This window comes from Rhinolophus ferrumequinum, chromosome 17 (assembly GCF_004115265.2).
Source record: "Rhinolophus ferrumequinum isolate MPI-CBG mRhiFer1 chromosome 17, mRhiFer1_v1.p, whole genome shotgun sequence".
NCBI lineage: Eukaryota > Metazoa > Chordata > Mammalia > Chiroptera > Rhinolophidae > Rhinolophus > Rhinolophus ferrumequinum.
In genome coordinates, this window is record NC_046300.1 from 22,159,115 (window position 1) to 22,183,743 (window position 24,629).

Consider the following 24,629-nt stretch of genomic DNA (forward strand, 5'->3'; position numbering starts at 1 on the left):
CAATTACATTTTATGTGAATTTGTTAGACAATTTTTTTTCGTTCATGTTCAGTTAAAATTTTGTTTTAATCAACCATAGTTGGAATTTTTTTTTTTCTTAAATTCCTTTTACATTGTTGGAGTAGAGGAAAAGAATGGATTGAAGAAGACTGGTTTTGAATCCTAAGCTTATTGCTTACTAGCTGTGTGACTTTGGAGAAGTGATTTAACCTCTCTGAGCTTTTAGAGTTGAGAGGATGAAATGAAATATTTGAAAGTTAAATGTGTTATATATGATCGTGTTTAGCATAGTGTTGGCACTTCTCTCTTTCTATACACGTTAAAATGTTCGTTGAACAAACAACATTATAGAGAATATAGAAAGAATATAATTCACTCATAACTCTTTAATTCTACATTTTAAACCTATAGTTTTTTACATTAGTTCTATCCATGGACCCCTGCCAGTCCCTGAGATCCTTTCACGGAATCTGCAAGGTCAAAACTATTTTCATAGTAATTCTAAGTAATTCTAAAGTAATTCTAAATTATTTGCCTTTTTCACTCTATTGAAATTTGTATTGATGGTTCAGAAGCAATGATGGGTGAAATCGCTGGTGCCTTACCACAAAACAAGGCAGAGGCACCAAACAGCACTAGTAGTCACTCGAAGTTTAAAAAACAAAACAAAACAAAAATTTTCATTTAAGAATGTTCTTGATGAAGTAGTAAAAACTATTTTGTTAAATCTGAACCTGAGAGTACACATTGCTTTAATATTCTGAATGACAAAATAGGAAGTGTGCACAAAAACATTTATACATACCGGAGTACAGTGGTTGTCTGGAGAAAAAGCCCGGGTCCAGTTGCTTGCATTGTGAGCTCAACTAGCTGCTGTTTTCATGAAACACCGTTTTTGCTTGAAGAATAACTGGCAGACTAACTGTGGTTAGTCAGACTTTGCATTTGACAGTTATTTCCTCAGAAAGAAATGAAATGAGCCTGTTACTTCAAGAAAAACAACTGGTCGTATTTGTTACCAATAATGATAAGCCTTAGGTTATTGTTCCCAAACCATTAGAATTTTGGAAAACTTGTGTTTTCCAAATGCTGTTTATATTAATATGTAATGGCTTTATTATTTTTAAAAATGAAAAGTATTTTAAAGTTTTCTCAGTTTTACTTCCAATAGGTAAATATAGATATTAAGCTTCTATAAACAAAGGCCCTTTGAGGGTCTTCAATAATTTTTTAAAGAGTGTAAAGAGATCTTGAGCCCAAAAATTGGAGGAGCACTGCTCATTTTCTTTTCCCCTTTAGCTGTTATCCATATGAATATGAAATTTTTGGTTAAAATTGTAATTATAAACCATAATAGGGTTTACTAATTTTGTTATTAATATAGTTACAATAAATTGGTATAAATATAGCAATGGTAAAAAGGAAAAACTCTTCAGATGAAAACATCTTTGGCTCTTTCCTGAAATTAAGTGAAAGGGCTAGATTTAACCGACTGCTGTTGTTGAAAATTTACTCTCTCTAAGATATATGTATAAACACACGCACTATGTGTATATACATGCACATATTCTTAGGGTTTGCTTTTTCTATAATGTTACAGAAAGGTTTATGTGTATATTACTTCAGCTTGGAAGATTAGGTAACTTAGAAGACGGTGATTGGCTGTACCGTGAAAGCAACTTAGAAGAGTTCATCTGTCCAAAGCACAGTGACCTAAATCAGATACGTGCTCACTGTCCCTGGAATCTTCAGGGGACTTACTGCATTACATTATCAAAAACAAGGCATTTATATATTACTATGGAAAGACTTCGCCTGGAGAAGAAGTTACCTGTATGTACTTAGTTCTGATCTTCTGTTTTACTTACAAACAAATTTGAATCTTGCAGAGTTGAACAGTGAAGCTTGAAGAAATGTCAGGCTTATTAGCACTGGCTTAGAATAGTATCATCCTCTGTGTCCTTGACTGGAAGTCTTCGCGGAAAAGAGTAAATCCTAGTGTAAAGTTAGCAATGTCTGTAGCATCTTTATTATTCTGTACAATTAGTTTTTTTGATTAAGTTAATACTACTTGAATGAGGCTTTAAAAATTCTAATTGGCTAAGAGACTAGGAAAGAAAAATCTTTGTCATAATGGCTAAGTGTGTTTTGAAGCTACACTGAAGTTATTGACAACTAAAATGGTTAATAACCATAATTTATGGGAGGTGTTACTTTTGGGCTATAGCTATATGTCTTATCTAATGAAGAAATTCATTTGTGATAGGGTTCTTCTCTTGCTGTTCTAATGGGTTTTGTAAACCTCAGGTATCAAAAAAGGGTATTAGAATGTCTATGTGAATATGTTATTAAATAATCTTTTAATCCCTTTTACCCCCGTAATATGTCTTTGGTATGTTAAAGTCCCATTTTTAAAAATTTGACCAAGAAAGTACAAATTAGGGATTTTGCTTTTCAGGCAGGATAAATGACTATGAGAGAATTAGTACAATGCAGTATGTAGTTATAAAACCTGTTTCAGACAAAGCTAGATTTGTTTGATTTTCCCACTTGTGAATTGCATTCTTATTTTATCATGTGCTGATGCTGGGCTTTCTTTATAAGCTGATTTGTTAAATTTAAAAATATTGCGTAGCTTTCTATGTTTGAGCTTTAATTGTGTTCATAAAGAGTCCTTAAGTAGATTTAATATGAATTTTTAGCCGAGTGTCTTGTCCTTTGAAACATACTTAACAATCAACAAGTATTTATTAGAGAATTTACCAAGGGCCAGGCACTGCCTGATGGTGAAGATACAGTGGTAAGCAGAAACAGACATAATTACCCTCTTCTTGAAACTTACTGTTCAGGTTGGGAGACAGTTAAGGAAATACTTACATCAATATGTAATTACAAGTTTTAAAAAATACTATAAGGAAAAAGTACGGTGTGTTCACAGCATGTATCACAGTGACCCTGGTTTCCTGTCTAGTGTTAAATAACCCATGTAACGGGGGCTCTAGATGCCTGACTTTTAATTTTAGTTCTTTCACCAGCTAACAGTGTGAGCTTAAGCTTTGTGTGTGCACGTGCACATATACTTATGTTCTCTCTCTCCCCCTATATACAGAATAGGGAAGGAAGGGGGAGAGAGAGAGAAAGAGAGAAGGAGAGAGAGGGAGCGCGAGAGCACACTTGCTGTAAAATGAGAAAATTGAACTGGAAAAGTAAAACCCATCCACACCAATGAGTTTGTGAGGCCTCATTTCTTCATTAGGAATGGAAAGGGTAATTCATTTACCTCTGGATTTCTCGTCACGGGGAGTCATATCTTTCCTGTAAATGAAAGGATAAACTGGGAATTTGATTATATTACAGTTCTTCATTCACTGAAGTAGTCCAGCACGTGGACTAATGCTGGGCACCTAGTATGCACTCAGCAAATATTTGTTGAATGTATGGATGAGTTTCTTAATAACTAGTCTTTGAGGAAATGAGACTTTTTTGTGGTCTGTTGATTCATGGGGAACAGGGACATTATCCAAGGGGAAGAACAGGCAAACAGACCCTATTGCTGAGGGATTCCTTAGCTCTCTCCTATTTCTTTTCAGTATTAACATGCAGTTGAACCCTAAAAATACCTAGCTAATGATAACCCCATGCTGACTGACGATGGGGAATCTTGACAGAGTACCTATTGGACCTTCTTATGATGAAAAGCATCTACTGGATGTTTGTGTGTGTGTGTGTGTGTGTGTGTGTGTGTGTATACATATACAAGTATGTGTATGTATACACACACATATTTAAATATATATTTAAGTCCATTTTGGAAATAGATTTAATTATTTTCATTTCTGTTAATAAACATATAGATACTTGACAACCTTTAAAATAAGTGATTTCTGTGTTGTGTGTGTGTGTGTGTGTGTGTGTGTGTGTGTGTGTGTGTACTGAGTTAGAATTTGGAATGCATGCATCTCCTCAGAGAAGCAGTATAATAAATATTTAGGATTTATAATTTCAGGTAGGAACCCTGATGAGGCTTTACATTGTCCATGACGCTTGTGCCTTACAACGAAGCATCTGACAAGAAAATGTGTCACTAACAGTCCTGGCCTTACTGGCCAATTTTTATGCCTCATGCCTCTTCGATTTCTCTTGCTCTTCCATTCTTCGATTTCTTTACCTTTAATCTTTGAAACTTCCTTTAAAACTTAAATTGTCTTTAGTTTTAACCATGGTATTTGAAATAAACATTTCTGAAGCTTTTTGTTCCAATATCTGAAATCGATCCAGTTTTCCTACTGTCTGGTGGCAAAGCAATTTTTCATAAGGCTTTAAAATTTTTTTTTCTGTGGTAATCACATGACTGACTAAGTTTAAATAATTTGCAATTTAAAACTTGCAGTAATTTTCCATATACCTTCTACGTCTCTTTCATCTTATTTTAGAGTTAATAATAAATGGATCCAAAAATACCAAGTAAGTTCTTTAGAAACTGTGAATATCATTCTTTAGCTTTCCATTTTATGAAACAGTAGTCATTGATGATTTCTCCCTTTAACTGGATTAGTAAAGATTATTGCCTTACTCTTAAGCTTTTGCCCATACATTGAAAGTTTTCTAATATTTAAGTTCAACTCTTGGTGATAGATGGGGATAGGTTTGGGAATTGGGGTTATTTCGAGGAAATTGGTATTTGGGGGGAGGCTTTGTTATTTATATATATTTTGATAGATTGCCCTAGGCATCTTGGGGAAAATATTCTAGCATACAAATCAACTTTGAGAACACTATAGACTTGTAGGGTTGCTCGTATTAGTGAAAGTGTATAGTAACTTTACAGTCTTTCCCTGTGAACTACAATGCACATTTCCTTTCCTGAGTGATCAAAACAATGTAAATGGAGTGGGAGTAGTCCCAAGACACATATTAAAATGATTAAGGGCATGAAGTAGCCTCCAAGATTTATTTAAATATGTGGAACTTAAGTCTTTAATATAATCCAAGGATATGTTCAAACTTTGATGTGTACCAGAATCACACAGAGAATTATTAAAAATACAGATAACGGCTCCACCTTAACCTGTGGAACCAGCATCTGTAGCATAGGGCAGGGGAAGCTGAATCTCAACAAGCTTTGTAGGTGTGTCTGAATTTATAATATATCATAAAGTCTCTAAAAGTAATACAGTTTTAGATCCTTATGAAGCTGAGTTGCGGCATCTTGGCATTTCATCCTAGATAGTTATGTATGCATCTCCTATGAGTAATTCTCTTACACAACCATAATACTATTTTAGGATACATTTTAAATCTTCATATCAGTTTTAATTAGACAAATAGGAATTTGTTTCTGTACTTGTAAAACTTCTCTAATTAATCTAGTTATGTGGTAGATGAGACAGCATTTTTATGGAAAAATGGAATAGTTTTCTTATTCAGATTCAGTAACAACGTGAGCATCTTCTGTGGGTTAGCACTAATGCTTGGGCACTTTCACATAGCATCTCATCCCACAACTCTTTCAGGTGGGGCCTAATTATTAAGGAACTCATCCATTCATTCAACAAATGTTTACTGAGTGCATACTATGTGCCAAGCATTATTATTTGTAGGTGAGGACCAAGATAGGTGAAATGGCTTTCAAAAGACTGCGTACTTAAGTCTACCTCTGTATTTACAGTTAAAATAAATTAAAGCAGTATAAAAAATAATAAATCTGGAAATCTGCCTCTACTGCCAAAGGGTCCAGATTTACTATTTTTTGTATGTCCTTCCAGTGTTTCATTACTCAAATTCAAATATTCCAGTTCTGGGGACTTTCTTACACATAAGGACTTTCTTACGTGGTGACATACTACATATTGTGGTTCTCTACCTCGTATTTCATTTTATAATAGGTCTTAGATAATTTTATGCCAGTACAAGAGAGGGTCTTCATTTTCTTCAGTAGCTTGGTATTCCTTTGGGTGTATAATCATTCCTCTATTAAGGGACCCTTGGATTGCTTCCAGTCTTTGTTAAAGCTGCAATAAATAACCTTGTACATGTGCCAAGTCATATACAGAGAATTTAAACTTGATTTATGATCTTATATGGATAATTATCAAATCTGTTGTCTTCTTTGTTATAGAGCAGTTATAATCTAAATAGCTACCTTATTTTGTAAATGGAAATTTGAAACCAAGGCAAAATAATTTTCTTAAGATTAGAGTGATCAATCTTGCATTGATATAATTTGGGTGCCTTTTAACTTTGATGTAGTGGAGATTTCCCAGTGCCTTGACTTTATTTTATTTTAGGTAGGTGTTACAAGCACTGGCTTGTGTCACTTATCTGAGGTTAAGAAGGGAAACATTTTGATGTCAAGGGTTGCTCTTTGCTGTTGCTATTTTTAGTTTTCCACTATATTCTTGGAGTGAAAATATGAGGAAGAGTTTTTTTTCTAGATGCAAATTTAAAAATAACTGACATATTAGCAGATTGAAATTTGAATTCATTCTTTTTTTAAAATACTAAAAATAAAACATATTTGCTGTAACAAAAATTAAACACTACGTGATTGTCTCTTTGTCATCCCCTACTGCTTTCCCAACATCAGAGTGCAACCGTGTTAGTTAGCAGTTTGATATTTAGCCTTCCACGTATTTAATATTACATACATTTTTTGTATATACTTTAAAAAAACACAAATAAAAATGTCCACTCTGGGGTATTCACTTACTTTATATTAAGAAATATGGCTTACAGCATTATGCTAAAATGATAGGATTTAAAATACAGTATACTTGTTTCAGAAATGTAATGCCCCCTTGAAACATCTGTGGCTATCTAAGGGATTTTTAATATATAGTCAAATGCACCCTGCGTATTTGGGTGAATTACATACTTGTAATGTGTCAAGATGGCCAATTTGTGTCGCCTCTTTAGGATTTGCATTTATAGCAGACTGCCTTTGATTCCTGTTTCACAGTCATTGCAAAGCTAGGTCATGTTTTTAAGAGAAGGGAGAAATGCAGGTGCTCCCCCTCCCTTTTCTTTTGCATTGCTAATGTACAAGTTTTTTTTAGACTTTAACATTTTATCTTTAGTTTGTTCTACAGGTTAAACATGAAAACATTCCCATTGAAAACCCAGGCAATAACAGTAAAATAATCTCATTTGGTTTTAAGTGACTTAAGGCTTTACAGATAGTGTCTAATGGGTACAAGCTGGGTGGACCATGACAGGATGTACTGATGGACATCCTTTTTTTTAACATGCTGCTTTTTGTCCATATGGGAAGTTTTATTTTTATGATAGATGTTTAGAGGTCAAAGAGTATGTGTACTTTAAATAAGTACATATTGTGAGATTGCCCGGTTTAGCTATTTCTGAGTGTTCACTGATAAGTGTTAGTCCATCTCAGCTCATAAGTATATCTGCACAGGAATAAAAGTGTGTTGTTGTTGTTGTTGTTTAGAGGAGAAAGATAAGGGCATTGTTTTGCTTCCTATCTTGGCAATTGTTCCCACTAAGTGAAAGTTTAGAATGTGAGCAGTTAATCTCTTTTAAAATACATGGTATGCTGCCTCTTAGGATAATCCAATTTCCACACCTTTTGTTTAGGAGACAGCTTGTTTTTTGTACCTGTGCATGTTTAGGACCTACATGGCATGAAATCATTAGAGGAAAGCTAAATAAAGGTTTCAGAGTATGACGTGCTTAATGGATGGTAATTATTATTCATTCTTGAACTTTTTTGTGTGTGGGCTTTTGTTTGTTTCCTACTTTAAATTTAGCCTTTTCTCATTTCTAAGGGTGTATGATTGCCACGAGGCAGTTTGATTAAACTTCATTCTGTTGTCTGTCTGCTTTCTGAGTCCATTATATGAGAATGTCTCACAGTCTACAGAGCCTGCTTCGTACTTCTTTAAATACGGAGCCTAGGCAAGTCATTTACCTTCTGTGAGTTTCCTATATAAAGTTGAATAGCAATCCTTTGGAGTTGTGTTGTACATCTTGATATCCAAATCTATTCGATTCTGTAGTTTGGATATCAAGAGATACACCTTTTCTTGATTTACTGTGTCTGGTTCTGAGTTTTGAGTACCAAACAGAGTTTGGATAGCGGGGAAATTTTGAAATGGAATCAAATTGATTCAGTTCCTGAGTTTCAAGATAGGAGAATTTGGATACTGAGAGTTTGGATAGCAAGGAACAATTGCATATGATCTGCTTTGTAGAAAAGCTATACACAGAAGTGCAATACTTTAGATCAAAAGTTGGAGGAAACTTGAAAAGGTCATTTACCCAACCTCCTCTTTGATCCGTTCTAAAACAAACTGGTCCTCCCAGTTTATGCTGGGACACTGAAGGTGGTAAGAAGCTAAACACATTACGTGCGACTTTGGTTTATTGTTCTAAGTGCTAGAGGACATGCGGGGCAGTAGCAGCAACCACAGAGGAAATAGGAATGGTTGGAAGTTTGTCTTACAGAATTCAAAAACGACTTTCATCATCGGATGGATAAAAATGTAATTTCATTCTAGAAGAATGCTTTCAATGGAGTATTAACAGTGTTGTAATTAATGTTAATATTATTTAATTCTGTCATCTGTAGATGTCTCTGTTGCCTAACAAAAGTACCAGTTAAAGCATAAGAGAACAAGTTAGATTATTTCTTTACCTTCCTGAAAGCTGTTTGTTTCCTCTCCTGCGTTGAAGGTTTGCAGTAACTGGCTTCCCTGGGAGCCAGGACTTGGCCCATTTCCTGTTGCCCATCCTTTGCCTTCTCTGAACGACTGGGTACAGGTCATCCCCCTCTTCAAACCCCAACCCCTTCCTGTTTGTTCATTTCCGCTTTTAGCCTCTTCCTGGGCCATCCTTTTCATGCATTCATCTTTTGCTTTGATTCTTTGACAAAGGCATTATAGGATGGGACCTCTCTGGTGGGAAGGGCGAACTGGATGAGGTTCCCTACACTAGGGGCTCCTCCCCTGGGTACTGCAAACACAGCACAGATTCCGTGAGCTGATCCATGTCACCCTTGAAATTCAGATAGGCCTGTTTAATATCAGCCAACTCGTCCTCAGGACCTTTGTATATCTTTCCAAAAGCTTGGATATCCCCTTTAATATGTCTCCCCGTCCTGGGCTTAGCTGAGCACAGCAGATTCCTTGTCCACTGTTCCCTGCTCGTTGTACACTGCTGTCTAGTCTTTGTCACATAAAATGGAATAGACTTTCCTGAGGAAGAGGAAGCAGTGGACGGCGTCTTCCTTGTCACCCTGGCCTACCCAGTCTGGGTGCACCTGTTGAGATACCTTGTGATAGTTGTGTTGGACGAGGTTCAAGACCTCATGCCACCCAGCAAGGTAAAAGGTCTGCACAGCTGAGTGTTTACTTACACAGATCCAGCATGTCCATGCTGGGCAAGGCTCTAGAGTGAGCTACAGCTCAATTGAAAACTTTTTGAGGGAAGGGAGTTGGTTCATCTATGGCACAGAAACTTGGGCATAGTAAGTACATAGTAGTTGATGATTATAATGCACCTCTGAAAGTTGTTGTAAGTTGAGAAGGGAAGGAAAGCAAAAATTTTATTTTTTTGGAAAATAGACTATGCATACTTATTTTACAGTAAGTATGTTTAGTCTTTTGTTGAGCTGAAGAAGGGAACAAAATCATGAAGGTAGACTTTCACAACTTAAAGCTAGAATCTCCTTAGAGGTTAAATTTTAGCATGGCTTCTCTTTTGTCTAGTAAAATACAAAGTTCTTATAACTTTGATTGGCTCTTGGTTAATTTGCCCATGACAGTGGTAGTGCATGTTAAGTCTGTAGATTCATTTTTTACAATTTTATGTTTAACCATAATGCAATCTAATAACTGAGGTAAATGTTTCCTTTTAATTAGAGGACCAAAAAGGAAAGAACAAGAAAGAAAGCATTCTATATTGATATCTAAGGGTTCCCCTTACCCCAGATTTTCTTTAATTTCTGATCTGGAGGGTTTTTCTGTGAGTATATGTACCAGTTACTTAGTAACTTCCATAGACGACCAATTAAAAATCTTTGCCACTTCAATTCTTACCATGAGATTTTTGAATGGTCTTACAGGTAAGCCTGTAAGCCTACTTTAAAAAGAATGCAGTTAGCTGTAATAAGAATTCAGTTCTTTGAGAAGAATGACATGTTTTTTTGGATATCTCAAATAATGCACCTAGTAGCAGGTCCTCACTGTATATTGATTTCATTAGCCAATGAGAATAATTTCTTTTTAGGGTCCTGATGAAGAAGCTGTTGTGGATCTTGGCAAAACCAGCTCAACTGTCAACACCAAGTTTGAAAAAGAAGAACTAGAGAGTAAGTTTGTTTAAAATCACATATGCTTAGCAGGATTAATTTCTAATGAATGTTAGTCTCCTTTTAACTTTTACCTACTGTTTTTTTTTTCTTTTAGAGGAACAAAGATTTTTATTAAAGTGAAAATATAACTCTCTTATGAGAGGAGGTACCCGAAACTGGGATGCCCCTTTACCTGCTGTTTGTTGACGTAGTTTTAGTTATTGTTGTGAGGTATAGTGTACATTTAAAGCGGGTGTTCAACAGTTTTCTAAATATAATTTAAAGATTCATACAGCAAAACACCCGTGTAACTACTATCTGTATCTGCAAATAGAACATTCCCTGATTATTATTCTTTGTTGAAAGTATTGACATAACATAGATTTCATAATGCTTATCAGACTTCACTGATAGTTACTATTACTTGACAAGTTGAAATGCCAGTTATAAAATCAGTTAATACTTTTATTTTTTTTCGTATCTAGCAGGTTGAGTAATTTGTATTATGAACAAACTAGAATGCTAGACTAATAAAAGCCACAGTTATCACTAGTTGTCACCTAAGTGCTCATTTTATAGGTCTGTTACATCAGCCTTCTAAAATGCTATAAAAACCTCGGCAGAGCATTGTGAAGCAAATGAATTATTTGCCAGTCTTCCCTGAGTAGGAAGCAATGTTTTCTTTCTTTTTTTTTTTTTTTGTTTTTAATTTTCTTTTGAAATAAATTTAGATTTACAGAAGAGTTGCAAAGATAGTACAGAGTGTTTCTGTATACCCTTCATCCAGCTTTTTCTAATGTTAACATTTTATATAACCATCATATGTTTATGAAAATGAAGACATTAACATTGGTACAATACTGTTAACTAAACTACAGATTTTGTTCAGGTTTCACCAGTTCTCCCACTGATGTCCTTTATCTATTCAAGAATCCAGTTGAATAGTTCAGGATCCAGTAGTACCTTTTGTGTTTCCTTAGTCTCATCTAATCTATAAGTTTTTGGTCATTCCTTGTTTTTCATGAACTTGACATTTTTGAAGAGGAGTGGTTAGATACTTTGTAGAATGTCTCTAAATTTGGGCTTGTCTAATGTTACCATATGAACATACTGAGACAATGGATATTTGGGGAGCATACCACAGAAGTGACGAGTTCTTCTTAATGTATCAACTCTGTGGACATGTGATACCAATGTGACTTGTTGGTGATGTTAACCCCGAACAACTGGTTAAGGTGGTATTTGTGACAGATGTTTTGATAGCCTTCTTTTTGGGTCTTTTTGAGAACTACATTCTCATTAAGTTAAAGTCGTCTGTGAAAATTGCTACCACCCTTAAGAAACCTTAATCTGTTGCTTTGAAAAAGGAAATGGAAAGAGACACCAGTAAGTGCTCCCCACATTGACTTTCTGAGGGAATAAAAAAACCCTGTCTTGTAAAATTGGCTTTAAAAGTCCAGAGTTACTAGGGCTTCTAGAAAGAATCTCAGTTACTTAGAAGGTTATGGTTAGATTATGGGACTAGGGAAGTTAAAATTTTTGGCAATAATTTTATTAATTCAAATGTATGATGATACATTTAATCCATCACTTACCATTTAATGACAGTCCTCAAATACACGTATACATGACCTAGAACTTAAAGAGAGGCACTTGACTATGTTCATTGACTTCCCTTGTTTACCACAGGGTCCCTTAACTTTGCATGCTTTGTACATATCTAAATTTCAGTATCAAGTTTGAGGGAGAGATCAAGTTTGCCTCAGAGTTTGAATAGGCCTTTGATGAAATAAAGGTGAAAGAACAAAGAGAAAAAATTATAACTGAGAACACTCAGAGGGCAATAACAAAAACAGAAAAAACAGAGACTTGATCTCCTCACCTTTGAATTCTAGCATATTCTTATTGATTTTATGTAGTCTTTCTAAATTGCAAACTCATAAAATTTATTTTTGTCTTTGTGCATTTGGGATTGTGTGCCAAAACCCATTAGTACTAATTGGAGTAACAATGTTGTAATTCCCAGTGCACAATGATGAGAATTGACCCTTTAATTTCTCCTTTTCTTTGGTGTTGAGAAGAAAATAGTTTTACTAAAATAAAATTGTAAGATCATGAGTTTAGTTATAGTTTTCTTCCTTTCTTTTTTTTTTTTTACTTACTGAGATAACATTCACATAACACAAGTCATCATTTTAAAGTGTACAGTTCATTGTTTTTTAGTATATTTACTATGTTATGTAGCCATCACAACTCTAATTCCAGAACTTTTCCATCATTCCAAAATAAACCTTATATAATTGGTTTTTAAATTTGGAATTTTCTGGTAAAATATTTAAAGACAATTGATATTTAATTTCTACAGTTCTTTATCTCGTGCTGAGCTTGTACTAGCCAGAGTGCTGGGTACCGGGAGATGTTTAACCACCTTTCATTCAATATGTTTCAATAGGTCTAGTCTTGTAAGTTAAGAAGTGATTATTGACATTATTATATTATATTATTGACATTAATATATTGGCAACTGAAACAAGAAATCAGGATGTCACCTTTTTCAACGTAGCTGGGAACATGTGCGTCAGGCAACTCAAACTGTTCGCTGCTCTGTGCATGTTTGTAAAGGATTGTGAAATCACCATGAGTTTGGGGTTACAAATAAGTTTTAGTGAGTCGGCAAATTTTCAAATACAAATTCCACAAATAATGAGGATTGACTGTATTTTTAAATCTCATCGAAAGGTGAAGATCTCGAGTTTCTTGAGCTATTTATTTTCTGATCATCTTACGGAATTTGTTAGGAAAGGAATGTCATTAACAGCACACATTTTAGCACAGGACTTTTTTATGTTCTACGTGAAGGCATAAAAACAGCTCTATGCCAGATGGTTTTTGCCTAGTTGCAAATTAAACTTGTAGCCCATGACCCCTTTCACTCGGCACAGCTTACATAGGAACCTCGTTAAAACTATTTAAGAAATCAATTTCATGCTTCTCAGTACTTGACATAGTGCTATGCTAGCTGTCTGCCTCCCTGATTCAGTTTCATTTAGTGGGCAAAAGCAGAAACTGCCTTTCATAACTGTTTTGTTGGTCAGAATACAAACCTAGGATAATGTAACATCAGTAGTAGTTTTTTCTGTTCTAAAAGTACATGATAGCAGATAACCTTACTGTATTGCTTTGTTTTCCCCAATCTGATATTTTCTACCCTTTAACTGGAGTATTTGAACCATTTACATTTAGTGCAGCCCTCAGTAATTTGGACCTTGATGATCTGAGATTTTTCAAAACTTAAAAAAATGAGTAAATATGTACAAATACCCATTTATGAATCATGATTATAAAGTATTTAATCATTGTTAAAGCCTATTTCTCATGCGAAGGATCTTTGCTAACTAGGGTTGGCCATAAATGTAGATAGTATAAATTTATGTCTACATGATTTTAAGAAGGCCAAACTCTGCTTTCCAAAACTATCTTTTTAGACTTGCAAACTAATGCTTACACAGGTAACCTGTATATCTAGTATATTTATCAGTTGATGATGTTAGCCCTTGGTATAACATTCTGTGTAGAGCTCTGTAAAATAAGAGACATAATACGAGACTAGCATTTTTAATTATGTGAACTTATATGTGAACTTAAGAATTACTTATATGTAATTCTTTTTTATGAAAGTAAATTTTTGTATACTTTTGTGTATATCACTTTTTTTTTCCCAGTTTGGAAAACCAGTAATACGTTTCCGAATCTTTTTTCAGGTCATCGAGCTGTATATATTGGTGTTCACGTCCCGTTTAGTAAAGAGAGTCGTCGCCGTCATAAGCACCGTGGACACAAGCATCACCACCGGAAAAGAAAAGATAAAGAATCAGATAAAGAAGATGGACGGGAATCTCCTTCTTATGGTAAAAGGAAACAGTAGATCTCCATTAACAGTTCAAAGTTATTTCTTGGAAAACTTTTTTTTTTTAAATTGAGTATTTCCTTTTTAAAATTGTATGTCTGAAATAATTTAGACACATTATATGCATTGAGGAATACTAATCGAAGTAAGAATGTTTTTTCTCCAAGAAAAATATTTAGTTATAGATTAAGATCTACATCGATAAGTAACAAAAGTAAGAGGCTTTGTTTTTATTGTGTTCTAGCCTTGGAATTCAAAAAGTTGCATCTTGGCACTTAAATTTCAATTTAGTAGGGTTTTATTTCCCTTTCTCTGTTATATATTTTATTATCTACATATGCAGTGAACAAATATCTGAAATCCTCAGGCTCCTGAAAGAGATTGAATATTTTATTTTATTTTTAAACACGTTTTTGGCAGAAGATCTTATCTGTTAAGCTGGATTACTTGGTTTTCTGTGCAAAAAAGAGTGCACTGATTTCATAGTATGGTTTATAGGACAGGATTTTTGTTTGAAAGCAGAGAAATATACAAGTGCCAATAGACAGAGAAAATCAGAAAGAATAAAGGCATTTGAATATAGTATAGGAAAGAGAATGGTATCTGATAATAAACATTGATAGTGCTGATTTAAGTGGCCCTGAGAAGTAGGAAAGGGAAAAGCCAGAAAAACGAGCTGTGCAGCCTTTGGAGAACTTTCAGACACTGCACTTACTTGACTTCTAGGGAGTCATTGGTTTTTTTAGGAAAACACAAGCCCACATGGCCAGTCTTTACACTATGGGTCCTAGTGTTTGCATTCTAGCAAAGCTACATGATCTGCGCCCCTGTAGGCACCTGTGCTCAGCTAAAGGAAAGTTTTGTGAAGAGGTAAAGGGAAAAAGAACTACTGTGTATAATACAGCTACAGTATGAACATAAGAAAGAAAATACTGATGGCCCAGTAAAATATCAAGTGCCAGTTCTGTGCTAAGCATTCCACAAGTCCTTCACATACACTCTTTGATTTACTCTTCTGCTTTTTTTTTTTTTAATATAGGTATTACTGTTTTCATTGTATAGATGGAGAAATTTCAGCTTAGGGAGTCTAAATGGTGGGAATCTCTTAACAACCTGTACTAAAAGATACTGATGGCCTGGCAAAATATTAAGTGTTCATACAGCTAACAACGTCATGTAGCTAGCAAAGGAAAAACCAACACTAATTTTAGAAAGGATCAGTAGTAAATTTTGATGATATTTAGTAATTTAGAGGTGTTTGCTGTTCCATATCATGTATCCATCCAGTTTAGGATATCTTAGGTGATTCTGTTGGTGGATCAGTATGTGTCTCTAATTCGTATTGAATAAAATGGCACACAATATTTTTATAGAAATTCTATTTACTTAATTGTAATTAAGTATGTTTATATGGTCACCTGGGTGGTTGGTTTGATGTTTCAAGCTAAGGTATGATATTTGAAGTCTAAATATAGTGGTTTGAAAATAAGTTTGGTGGAGGAAATATTTGTGACTTTTTAATGGAGTAGCTATCCCTAGAATAGTTTTATGTCACTGAAGTTGGTTTATTTTGGTATTAACTGCCAATATATATCCTAGAAATCATGAATGAAGTCCCTTTTTTCTTTCCTTCACTCTCTAAAGTGAAATTATAGAGGACTATTGCCTCTGGACATGATGGAGTAACAGAAATTGAATTTGCCCTCCCATTTTAAACAGAAAAATGGATAAAATATATGAAGCAGTAATTTTCAGACATTGGACAACACAGGCAGCACAGGCCTCTAACTTCTGAGAGCAGGGAAGCAAGTTAGATGAGCTTTATGATTGCCTGACCTTATTGCCTAGAGATAGTTTCTAGGCCACAGCACATGGATAGGAATCTGAGCAGAGTTTAGCAGACTCTCAGAGTTGAGCAGACAGAGATTGGAATTTGGGGATGCCAAAGAAGCTAGAATTTGAGATGCAGAGTGCCAGAAAGTAGAGAGCAACACACAGAGAGGGTTTCAAAGGTCTGAAGAAGGGTCTTTTTGAATCTTTGGATGAGTACTGGTCTAAGCCAAAGGAAACTACCGGAGGCGTCGGCAATAACCACCAGGAAGCACTAGGCAAAACAATTCCTGGATTTTACCCAAGATTGGGAATAGGATGTGTTCCCATTAGTCAGAGTGGAAAAACCTTGTGACATACAGTACATTGGGTACAGTTCATAAAAGGGTATTGTCTTAGCAGTGGGTCTTAATTAGTTTTACACTAAAGACAACAGTTGGATCTGCTCTGAAAATTCTTAAAAACAGTTGTTGAAAGAATTAAACTGATTTCAAGTATCTGCATGCCAGAACAAAGTGTAACACTGCTAAAAGAAATGCAATAAAACCAAACACCGAACTCTGTAAAATTCACAATATCTGATATCCACAAATTATTTAAAATATAAACAAGTGGGAATATATGAGTCGTAACCAAGAGAAAAATAAATCAATAGAAACAGATCCAGAAATGACAGAGTTTGATGGAATTAGAGAACAAGCATGTTAAAGAAACTGTAATAAATATGTTTTATATGCTCAAGAGGATAGAGAAAAATATGACTGTGATGGAGAAAGAAATTGAAATATAAGAAAGCCTCAGATGGAACTTCTAGAGATTAACAATACAATATCTGAAATGAAACATACATTGGATAAGATTAACAGAAGGTCTGACACGGCAGGAAAAAAAAAATCAATGATTTTGAAGACTGATAAAAACTATCCAAAATAAAAGAGAAGGAAAAATGACTGAAAACGAATAAACAGAGTATCAGTAACTTGTAGTACAATTTCAGGTAGTCTAACATATATATAATTGGAGTGCCAGAAAGAAGGTTGCAGAAAAACTTGCAGCTAAATATGCAGCTAAAGTAGTGCTTAGAGGAAAATTTATAGCTTTTAATCGTTGTAATAGAAAAGAAGAAATATCTTAAAACAATGATTTCAGCTTCTAATTCAAGAAACTAAGGGGGAAAGTAAAGCAAATTAGACCAGTGTAAGGAAAAGAAAAGAAACAAAACCAAAGCAGAAATGAATAAAATAAAAATTGGAAAAACAGTAGCAAAAAATCAATCAGACTGAAATCTAGTTCTTTGAAAATATTAATAAAATTGAGGAACCTATCTCCAGATTCATCAGGGAAAACGAAAAAGATACAAAATACCAGTAGTGGAAACTTTCAGTACAGATCCTACAGACATTAAAAGACTAATGAGGGAATATTATGATTGATTTTATGCCAACAAAATTGATAATTCAGATGAAATGAGGAAGTTCCTTAAGAGTAAAAGCTAAACAGAAATGGATAACCTGAATTACCCTGTATATATAAACAAATTGAATTTGTAGTCTAAAACATTCCCACATTAAAATTTACTCCCAAATAGCATTATGGATGAATTCAATCAAACATGTAAGGAAGAAATTACATAGACTTTACCAGAAAATTGAAGATGAAGGAATATTTCCTAGTTCATTTTATGAATCCAGCATTACCCTGATACCAAAACTAGATAAAGATGTTTACAAGAGAATCAAACTACATTCTATATATGTCTCCTGAATATAGATTCAGAAATCCTTAACAAAATAAAAACATATCTTACCCAGCAATATTTAAAAATGATATCATAACTATGGTAGGCTGAATAATGGCCCCCAAGGTGTCCATATTCCTAATGCCCAGAACCTGTGAATGTTAATAGTATGTGGCAAACTTGAATTTACGATTGTGATTAAGATAAGGAGTTTCAGATGGGGAGATTATACTGGCTTATTCAGGTGGGCCAGATGTAATCACAGGGGGTCTTTAGTCAGAAAATCAGAGAGGAAGTAGATGTAACAACAGAAGCAAGTAGTTATAGTGATCCGAGGATGGGATCCAGACCTGAAAAATGTAGGCAGCTTCCAGAAGCTAAAAGAGACAAGGAAATAGATTTTCCCCTAGAGCCTCAGGAGGAACCCGTCCCATGATTTTAGTCCTATAATGCATTTTGCACGTCTGGTCTCCAGAACGGTAAGAGAATAAATTCATGTTGTTTAAGCCACGAACTTTGTGGTTGTTTTGTTACAGCAACAATAGGAAATTAATATAATAGCCAAGTGGAAATTCAGGGTTGGTGTATGATTTAAACATCTATCAATGTAAATAAGTACATTAACAATATAAAGGAGAAACAACATATAATCATCTCTATAGGTGCAGATAAAGCCTTTGACAAAATCCTACCCCCATTGATAGTAAAACCCTCAACTAAGCAGGAATAGAAGAAAGCTTCTTCAACGTTGTATGGAGCATCTACAATAAACCTTTGTCATAGTCAGCATCACACTTAGTGATAAAAGACTGAATGCTTTCTCCGTATGATTTGGAAAAAGGCAAGAATGTCCTGTCTCGCCACTTCTGTACAACATGCTACTGGAGCACCTATCCAGTGTAATAAGGCAAGAAAGACACTAAAGGCATACAGATAGCAAAGGGAGAAGTAAAATTGTCTTTATCCACAGATACAGGATCATGTATGTAGCAAATCCGAAGCAATCTACGAAACTGCAGAACTGACTGAGTTTCTCAAGGTTGCAGGATACAAAACCATATTTCTATATAGTAGCAATGAACAATCAGAAATGGAAATAAAAAAAAACCACTTACAGGAGCACCAAAAATAGTACTTAAATATAAGAGCTAAATATTGAAATGTTCAAAACATTAAGAAGTTCAATCACTTCTTAATGTTTTTGTTTGTCCTGTGTAGGTCTCGTGGTATTCCTTCAATATGCAGATCTATGTCATATACATACTGGAAAATTTTCAGATATGGTTTTCTATTGCCTTTCCCCCAATTCTTTATATTTTCCTCTTTCTGGAATTTTTCCTGTTTGACTTTCTTATTCTGTTCTCTGCATCTCTTTGTGTTTTTCATCTTATTTGTCATTGATACATTCTGTCTGATTTCCTCAGATCTGTCTTTTCCTTTAATAATTCCTTTTAATTTACTCTTTAACCTGTTCTAATATCCCTGTGTGTTGCATTACAAGTGCATGGAGGTTTGTTCACTTAACTGTAGAGTTTGAGTGTGTGACCTCATCTCTCACGTTCAGCAGAATTTGAAGTTTTTAATTGATGCTTGTGGTTGTTTGCTTGTGTGTTCATACTGAGGCCCTAGGGCTTTCAACTCGTCTGGACTAGAATTTCTGTTAATTTCTGTCTTTGGGGATTCTCCACCAAATAGGTAGTTTAAATTCAGATGCTATGAGTGAGATACCTGTTTCTTACATTGACTGCCCTACCTCCCTTACGTCAGCTGACAAGAGTTTTACTTTTCCACGATAGTAGGAAAAGTCAGTTTCTGTGTACTCCTTGCTTTGAGTTTTCTCATATTTTCGGGAACTGGGAGGATTTTCTTTTTTTCAGTCTTGAATTTAGCTGTATATTAACCACATTTTATTTAATGTCCTATTTTATCTAACATTTCCACATTTTTAGTGAGGAGCCTTTGAACATAGTGTTGCTGGTTTTTGGATGTTGCTTGTTTTTATTTGTTTGTTTCTACATCACTTATAAGATTAGTCTTGTTTGTTTTTAACATAATTTTTCGTTTTTTGTCTGTGCGTGTGATCTGTCTGTGATAGTCTTTTTTTTTTTTTTTTTTTCTGGATTGTTGATCCTTGTTTCTTTCCCAAATTACAGCGTTTTAATAATAACAGTAGTAAAAGATAGTTCTCTTCATTAAATATAGGAGTTGCTGACAAGAAGAAAAATAATAAAAGAGTTTTGAGGGACTGTGTTTACGTGTAACAAAAGCATTTCACTTTCAAATCTGTGAGTTGATGTGGGAATGCGTTGAGGAAAATTGTGAGTGTGTTCACATTGTGATTTTGTCAAGATACGCCCTCCCAGAGAGTGCAGTTCATCCTTGGGACTGAGGACGACGATGAAGAGCACATCCCCCATGATCTCTTCACGGAAATGGATGAACTGTGTTACAGAGATGGGGAAGAGTACGAGTGGAAGGAAACTGCCAGGTAATCAGGACTCAGTCTCAGTGTTTCACCGGCTTGAACACGATTTCTTTTTGTAATGAGAGTGTAAAATTGAAATGATGAGATACCCAGTGCCTAAAACAATGAACGGGGAATTTCCTCGTGTCTGGAAATTATGGCTTTAGCTTTCCTCTTTATTCTCAAAATTCGTTTCCTTATATAATCCTTAATACTTGACCACGACACAAAAGGAATTACCTAGATTTTCAAGTCCTTAATTAGAGAAACACATTTGAAAGTCAAAATCTTGCACATTTTAAGTTTAAAAGAGGATTAGAAGTGGAAACTACGAAGTGCCATAGTTTGTAGACTTCTTATTGTGATAGTTAGAATAGACAGTAACTACAAAGATGACATGTGACTATAGATACGGTAGATCGTTAGCCTAATTTATAAAAATGGGTTTGTAGCCAAGTTATGTTTTAGTGGTGGTTATCGTTGTTTCTCTTCAAAAGAACGAGTTGATGTGTATCATGTTAAAATCAGCAAATGAAATCGTCATGCTTTAATAAAATACTTTTACATTTTATACATTTTAGATGGCTGAAATTTGAAGAGGATGTTGAAGACGGCGGTGACCGATGGAGTAAACCTTATGTGGCAACTCTCTCTTTGCACAGTCTTTTTGAACTCAGAAGTTGCATCCTAAATGGAACAGTCATGCTGGATATGAGAGCAGGCACTCTAGATGAAATAGCAGGTTATAGCAAATTGACGTTTTTATATTTAAATTGTACGGAAATTAGAGAGATTTAAATAGGGAAATAAAGTAGAATTGTAGGCTATTGATTTAACATTTATAAGTTGAGCTTCCATTCTGTGCAGGGCAGTATGATGAGTAGACATATAAATAACACTTTTTGCCTCTGATAAGTTTGGAGTTTAGGAGATTAATTTGGACAGACATAACTACAGTATCAAGAAGAAAGTGACTATACCATAAGCCAGATAAGGAGTATGTTCTCTGGAAATAAAGAGGAAGGAGCATTTTGTTTCTTTATTTTCTGGACCAGGGTATCTGGGGAAGATCTACAGAGTACATTTAACTGTACAACTTATTCATGGAAGTTGAACACGTGGGAACAAGGAGCAGGTGGTACAGGAGAAAAGAAAGTATTCTAAGGAGGAAGACAAAGAAGAAAAGTCTAGAAAGTATAGATAGGTATGAATTTCAGGAAATCCAGATTCCTGTAAGTATACAGATTTCTTGAATAGTAATAGGAGATATGTTTGGAAAATAAATTAGAGATAGATTGTGACTAGCCTTGAATTATGGGGTTAAGAAATTGGAATTGATTTGGTAGGCATTTTGGCTCTTGGTGACTTCTAAGTTGGAGAATAGTGTGATCTCATGTGTGTCAGGAATCTTCCTGGCAAGAACATATAGGGTGGCTTTGGATTAGGAAGAGGTTGGAAGCAAGTTAGGCCAGTTATTCTCTTGGAATCGTCTAAGTAAGAAATGATGATGACCTGAAGTGTTGTAGGTAGTAGCAGTGGAAATGAAGGAGAGAGAAGCTTAAAGGATACTGTGGGTTAGAAAGTGGAAAAAGATACCTATGATAATGAATTTGATAGTGTGACTACCTTTATAGATTGCTCCCATGGGGAAAAAAAAAATCTATAGTATTTGATCTTCAAGAGAACCACAAATTATTAGAATTTCTCAGGCTAGAAATTACTTTGATATTATTATATTGTTAGATTTGACCATATGCTGCAAATCTTTAAATTATCAAAGTTATTACTTTCTTGTCTTTTATGAATGACTTAAAATTGAGTTAGGGTTATGAATATTGAATTTGGACATGCGGGACTTACTTTGGCTTTGCAATCATCACATAAAACAATGTAACATGCTAGTAAATGTTGTATAATCCATCATTCACTAGTACCGAGTATGGTAGCCTGTAGTCATTTTGTTAATGTTGCAGTGAATCTGTTAGGTTGATCCTTTCCAGTTTTCTTTTGGAATAATCTTATAAGTTTGAAAACTTGACTCTTATCTCAAGTTAGTGCCACTACTTTAAAAATAGTTATATGCGAGTATACTCTATAAAATAAAAAATATTCCAGTCACCACAAAACTGTATAAAATGACATTACCATCAATCTCCCCATTCCTTACACCCCCGCCTCTCCTTACAGTGTGATATATTCATCGACTTAGAACTTATTGCTTTATGATATTTTATGTGTTTGCTCATTGGTTGTTCTACCTCTGGACGAGGGAGAGCAGAAAATTGATCTGCTTAGTTAACTGCTGTATTCCCAACACATAATCTGTACTTGGTAAATAGTTAACGATTAAGTGAATGAGTCCAGATATTCATCTACAGTTTTTGGGAAAAGTATGAGGTGAAGCAATAAAAAACCTACGCTTCTCAGGAGGCAAATATTATTGAATATTCAGTTTAATAGAATTTCTTATATCCATATCAGGAAAGCACTTTCAACTCTAGGGAGGCTATTAGTGTATAACAGTAGCCTCTTTATAAATAATAGTACTTAGTAAAATAAGGGTGTCTTTGTAATTCGTTCATTTTTGTTGGATAATCATACTTTATGCATGCATTATTCAATATTAGATAACAATAATACTTTCTAGAGCTATTTAAAGATCTTATTTTTCTAGTAGGGTTTCACTTACAGTTTATCGTATGTTATAGTCATCCAAGTGTTATTTAATAAAAGCAACTTTCTTTTTCTTTGAATAGATATGGTATTGGACAACATGATAGCCTCTGGCCAATTGGATGAGTCCATTAGAGAGAATGTCAGAGAAGCTCTTCTTAAGAGACATCATCATCAGAATGAGAAAAGATTCACCAGTCGGATTCCCCTTGTTCGATCTTTTGCAGATATAGGCAAGAAACATTCTGACCCTCACTTGCTTGAAAGGAATGGTGAGATAAGTTGTGGCATCCAATTTTTGCTAACACTTCTACTCTAACAGCATTATACTATGTTACAATTATCATTTGGGGAAAGAAAGATATTTTTTCCAGATAATTATTACACAACTCATTTAATCTTTTTTATTCTTAAAAAAAAAGGTGTTATTTGTGTATTTCAAAAAATCTAAAATGTCTTTCTTTACAACATGACAGAATTATGTGTAGAAATCATTTAGGTGAAAGACTTAACCATTCACTCTCTTAACATGGCACACTTAAGTATTGGTAATATTTATGCGCTATCAGTATACTGAGCCCTGAGTTACTTCTCCTTCCTGTTTTTTTTTTGTTTGTTTGTGTTCAAGAATTCTTGTATAATTAAAGAGGCATAATTATGACCTATAAATTTAGTTTAAGTTTTTAAATTCTAAATTTTTGGTCTGAACCTTTATTGTCTATATTACATTTTTCCTAGTGATTCTTTTGTTTCTTTGGTCTCCTGAATATATTTTATTTACCGAGCATAAACAAGTGTTTTGGGATTGGTTTGCTGATTTCATTCCCCTTTATTTATACAACTTGTGCAAGGTTTCTATGACCATTCCTATCTTATGCTAGAAAGTACCTTAGCTGATGTCTTCCACGCCATTGAGAATGGCGCAGACCCACATATTCCAGCTCTCCACTCTCACTCACGGTCTAGCAGTGCACGCGAGTTGTATGTTTTGGTAGCTATTTACCTCTGTCACTGTCTTGGAGGGACACTTGGAGGGCTTGCCTTTCCTCTTTCTAAAGCAGAGGGTTACATCACTGGGCTTCTATTTTGGCTCTCAAAAAGCGCTTTGATGTCAGCGACTCTGGAAAACCCAGGTTCAGAGGCTTGGGGTAGCTCATGATGGTCGCTGTTGCCTCTGGCTGCTCCCATTACCCAAAGCTTATGAGGCTTGTAGTGAAGAGGAGTGGAGGATGGGCCACAATGTCTTCCTGCTCATCTTTTCTATCCCTGAAATAATAGTATGGCTTTTAAGTGTTCTGTAAGCAAACAGCCATAGGTGATAGAGTTTAAAAATCTGAAGTTGACAGTAATCACTTTTTGCAGCTCAGGCAGTGTAAAATACTTGAGTCCATTTCCTTCTGAACATATGACCACTAAGAGTCTTTTTAATCTATTTAAAATTACGCTTTTGTATATTTAAGGGAGCTTAAGTAAAAAAGAAATCTCTTGTCATACGTTCAATTTGAAAGCACACCATCTATGTCACATTGTGTTTCTCCTTTTCATCTTTCATGTATTGTATATTCTTTAGTGAAATGAACTCATTTACCCAGAGACCCTATTAAATCTCTGTTTCTCATGTGTAGTGCTTCCTGATTATTCTCCAGTTGTAAATTTGTTCCTTTTAATCATAAGACAGTGGCTTTTTTCTTTTAAATACCATTTTAGC

The 24,629-nt window shown here is 34.7% G+C and overlaps 1 protein-coding gene and 1 pseudogene across 5 annotated transcripts in view; one reads left to right on the forward strand and one right to left on the reverse strand.

Moving 5' to 3' along the window:
* The window catches only part of SLC4A7 (solute carrier family 4 member 7), a 98,799-nt gene that overhangs the window by 24,781 nt on the left and 49,389 nt on the right, over window positions 1-24,629 (forward strand). For 2 of the 5 annotated variants that reach the window (XM_033132962.1, XM_033132964.1), the window contains exons 2-6: window positions 10,246-10,327; window positions 14,071-14,217; window positions 20,134-20,272; window positions 20,830-20,990; window positions 23,005-23,193. In XM_033132962.1, coding sequence (XP_032988853.1) covers window positions 10,246-10,327; window positions 14,071-14,217; window positions 20,134-20,272; window positions 20,830-20,990; window positions 23,005-23,193 — 718 coding nt within the window. Of the gene's footprint in view, window positions 1-1,727; window positions 1,834-10,245; window positions 10,328-14,070; window positions 14,218-20,133; window positions 20,273-20,829; window positions 20,991-23,004; window positions 23,194-24,629 lie in introns of those variants that run through there. The other 3 variants (XM_033132965.1, XM_033132966.1, XM_033132963.1) reach the window with 3 other exon arrangements.
* Window positions 8,642-9,836, reverse strand: LOC117037067 (dnaJ homolog subfamily C member 9-like; annotated as a pseudogene).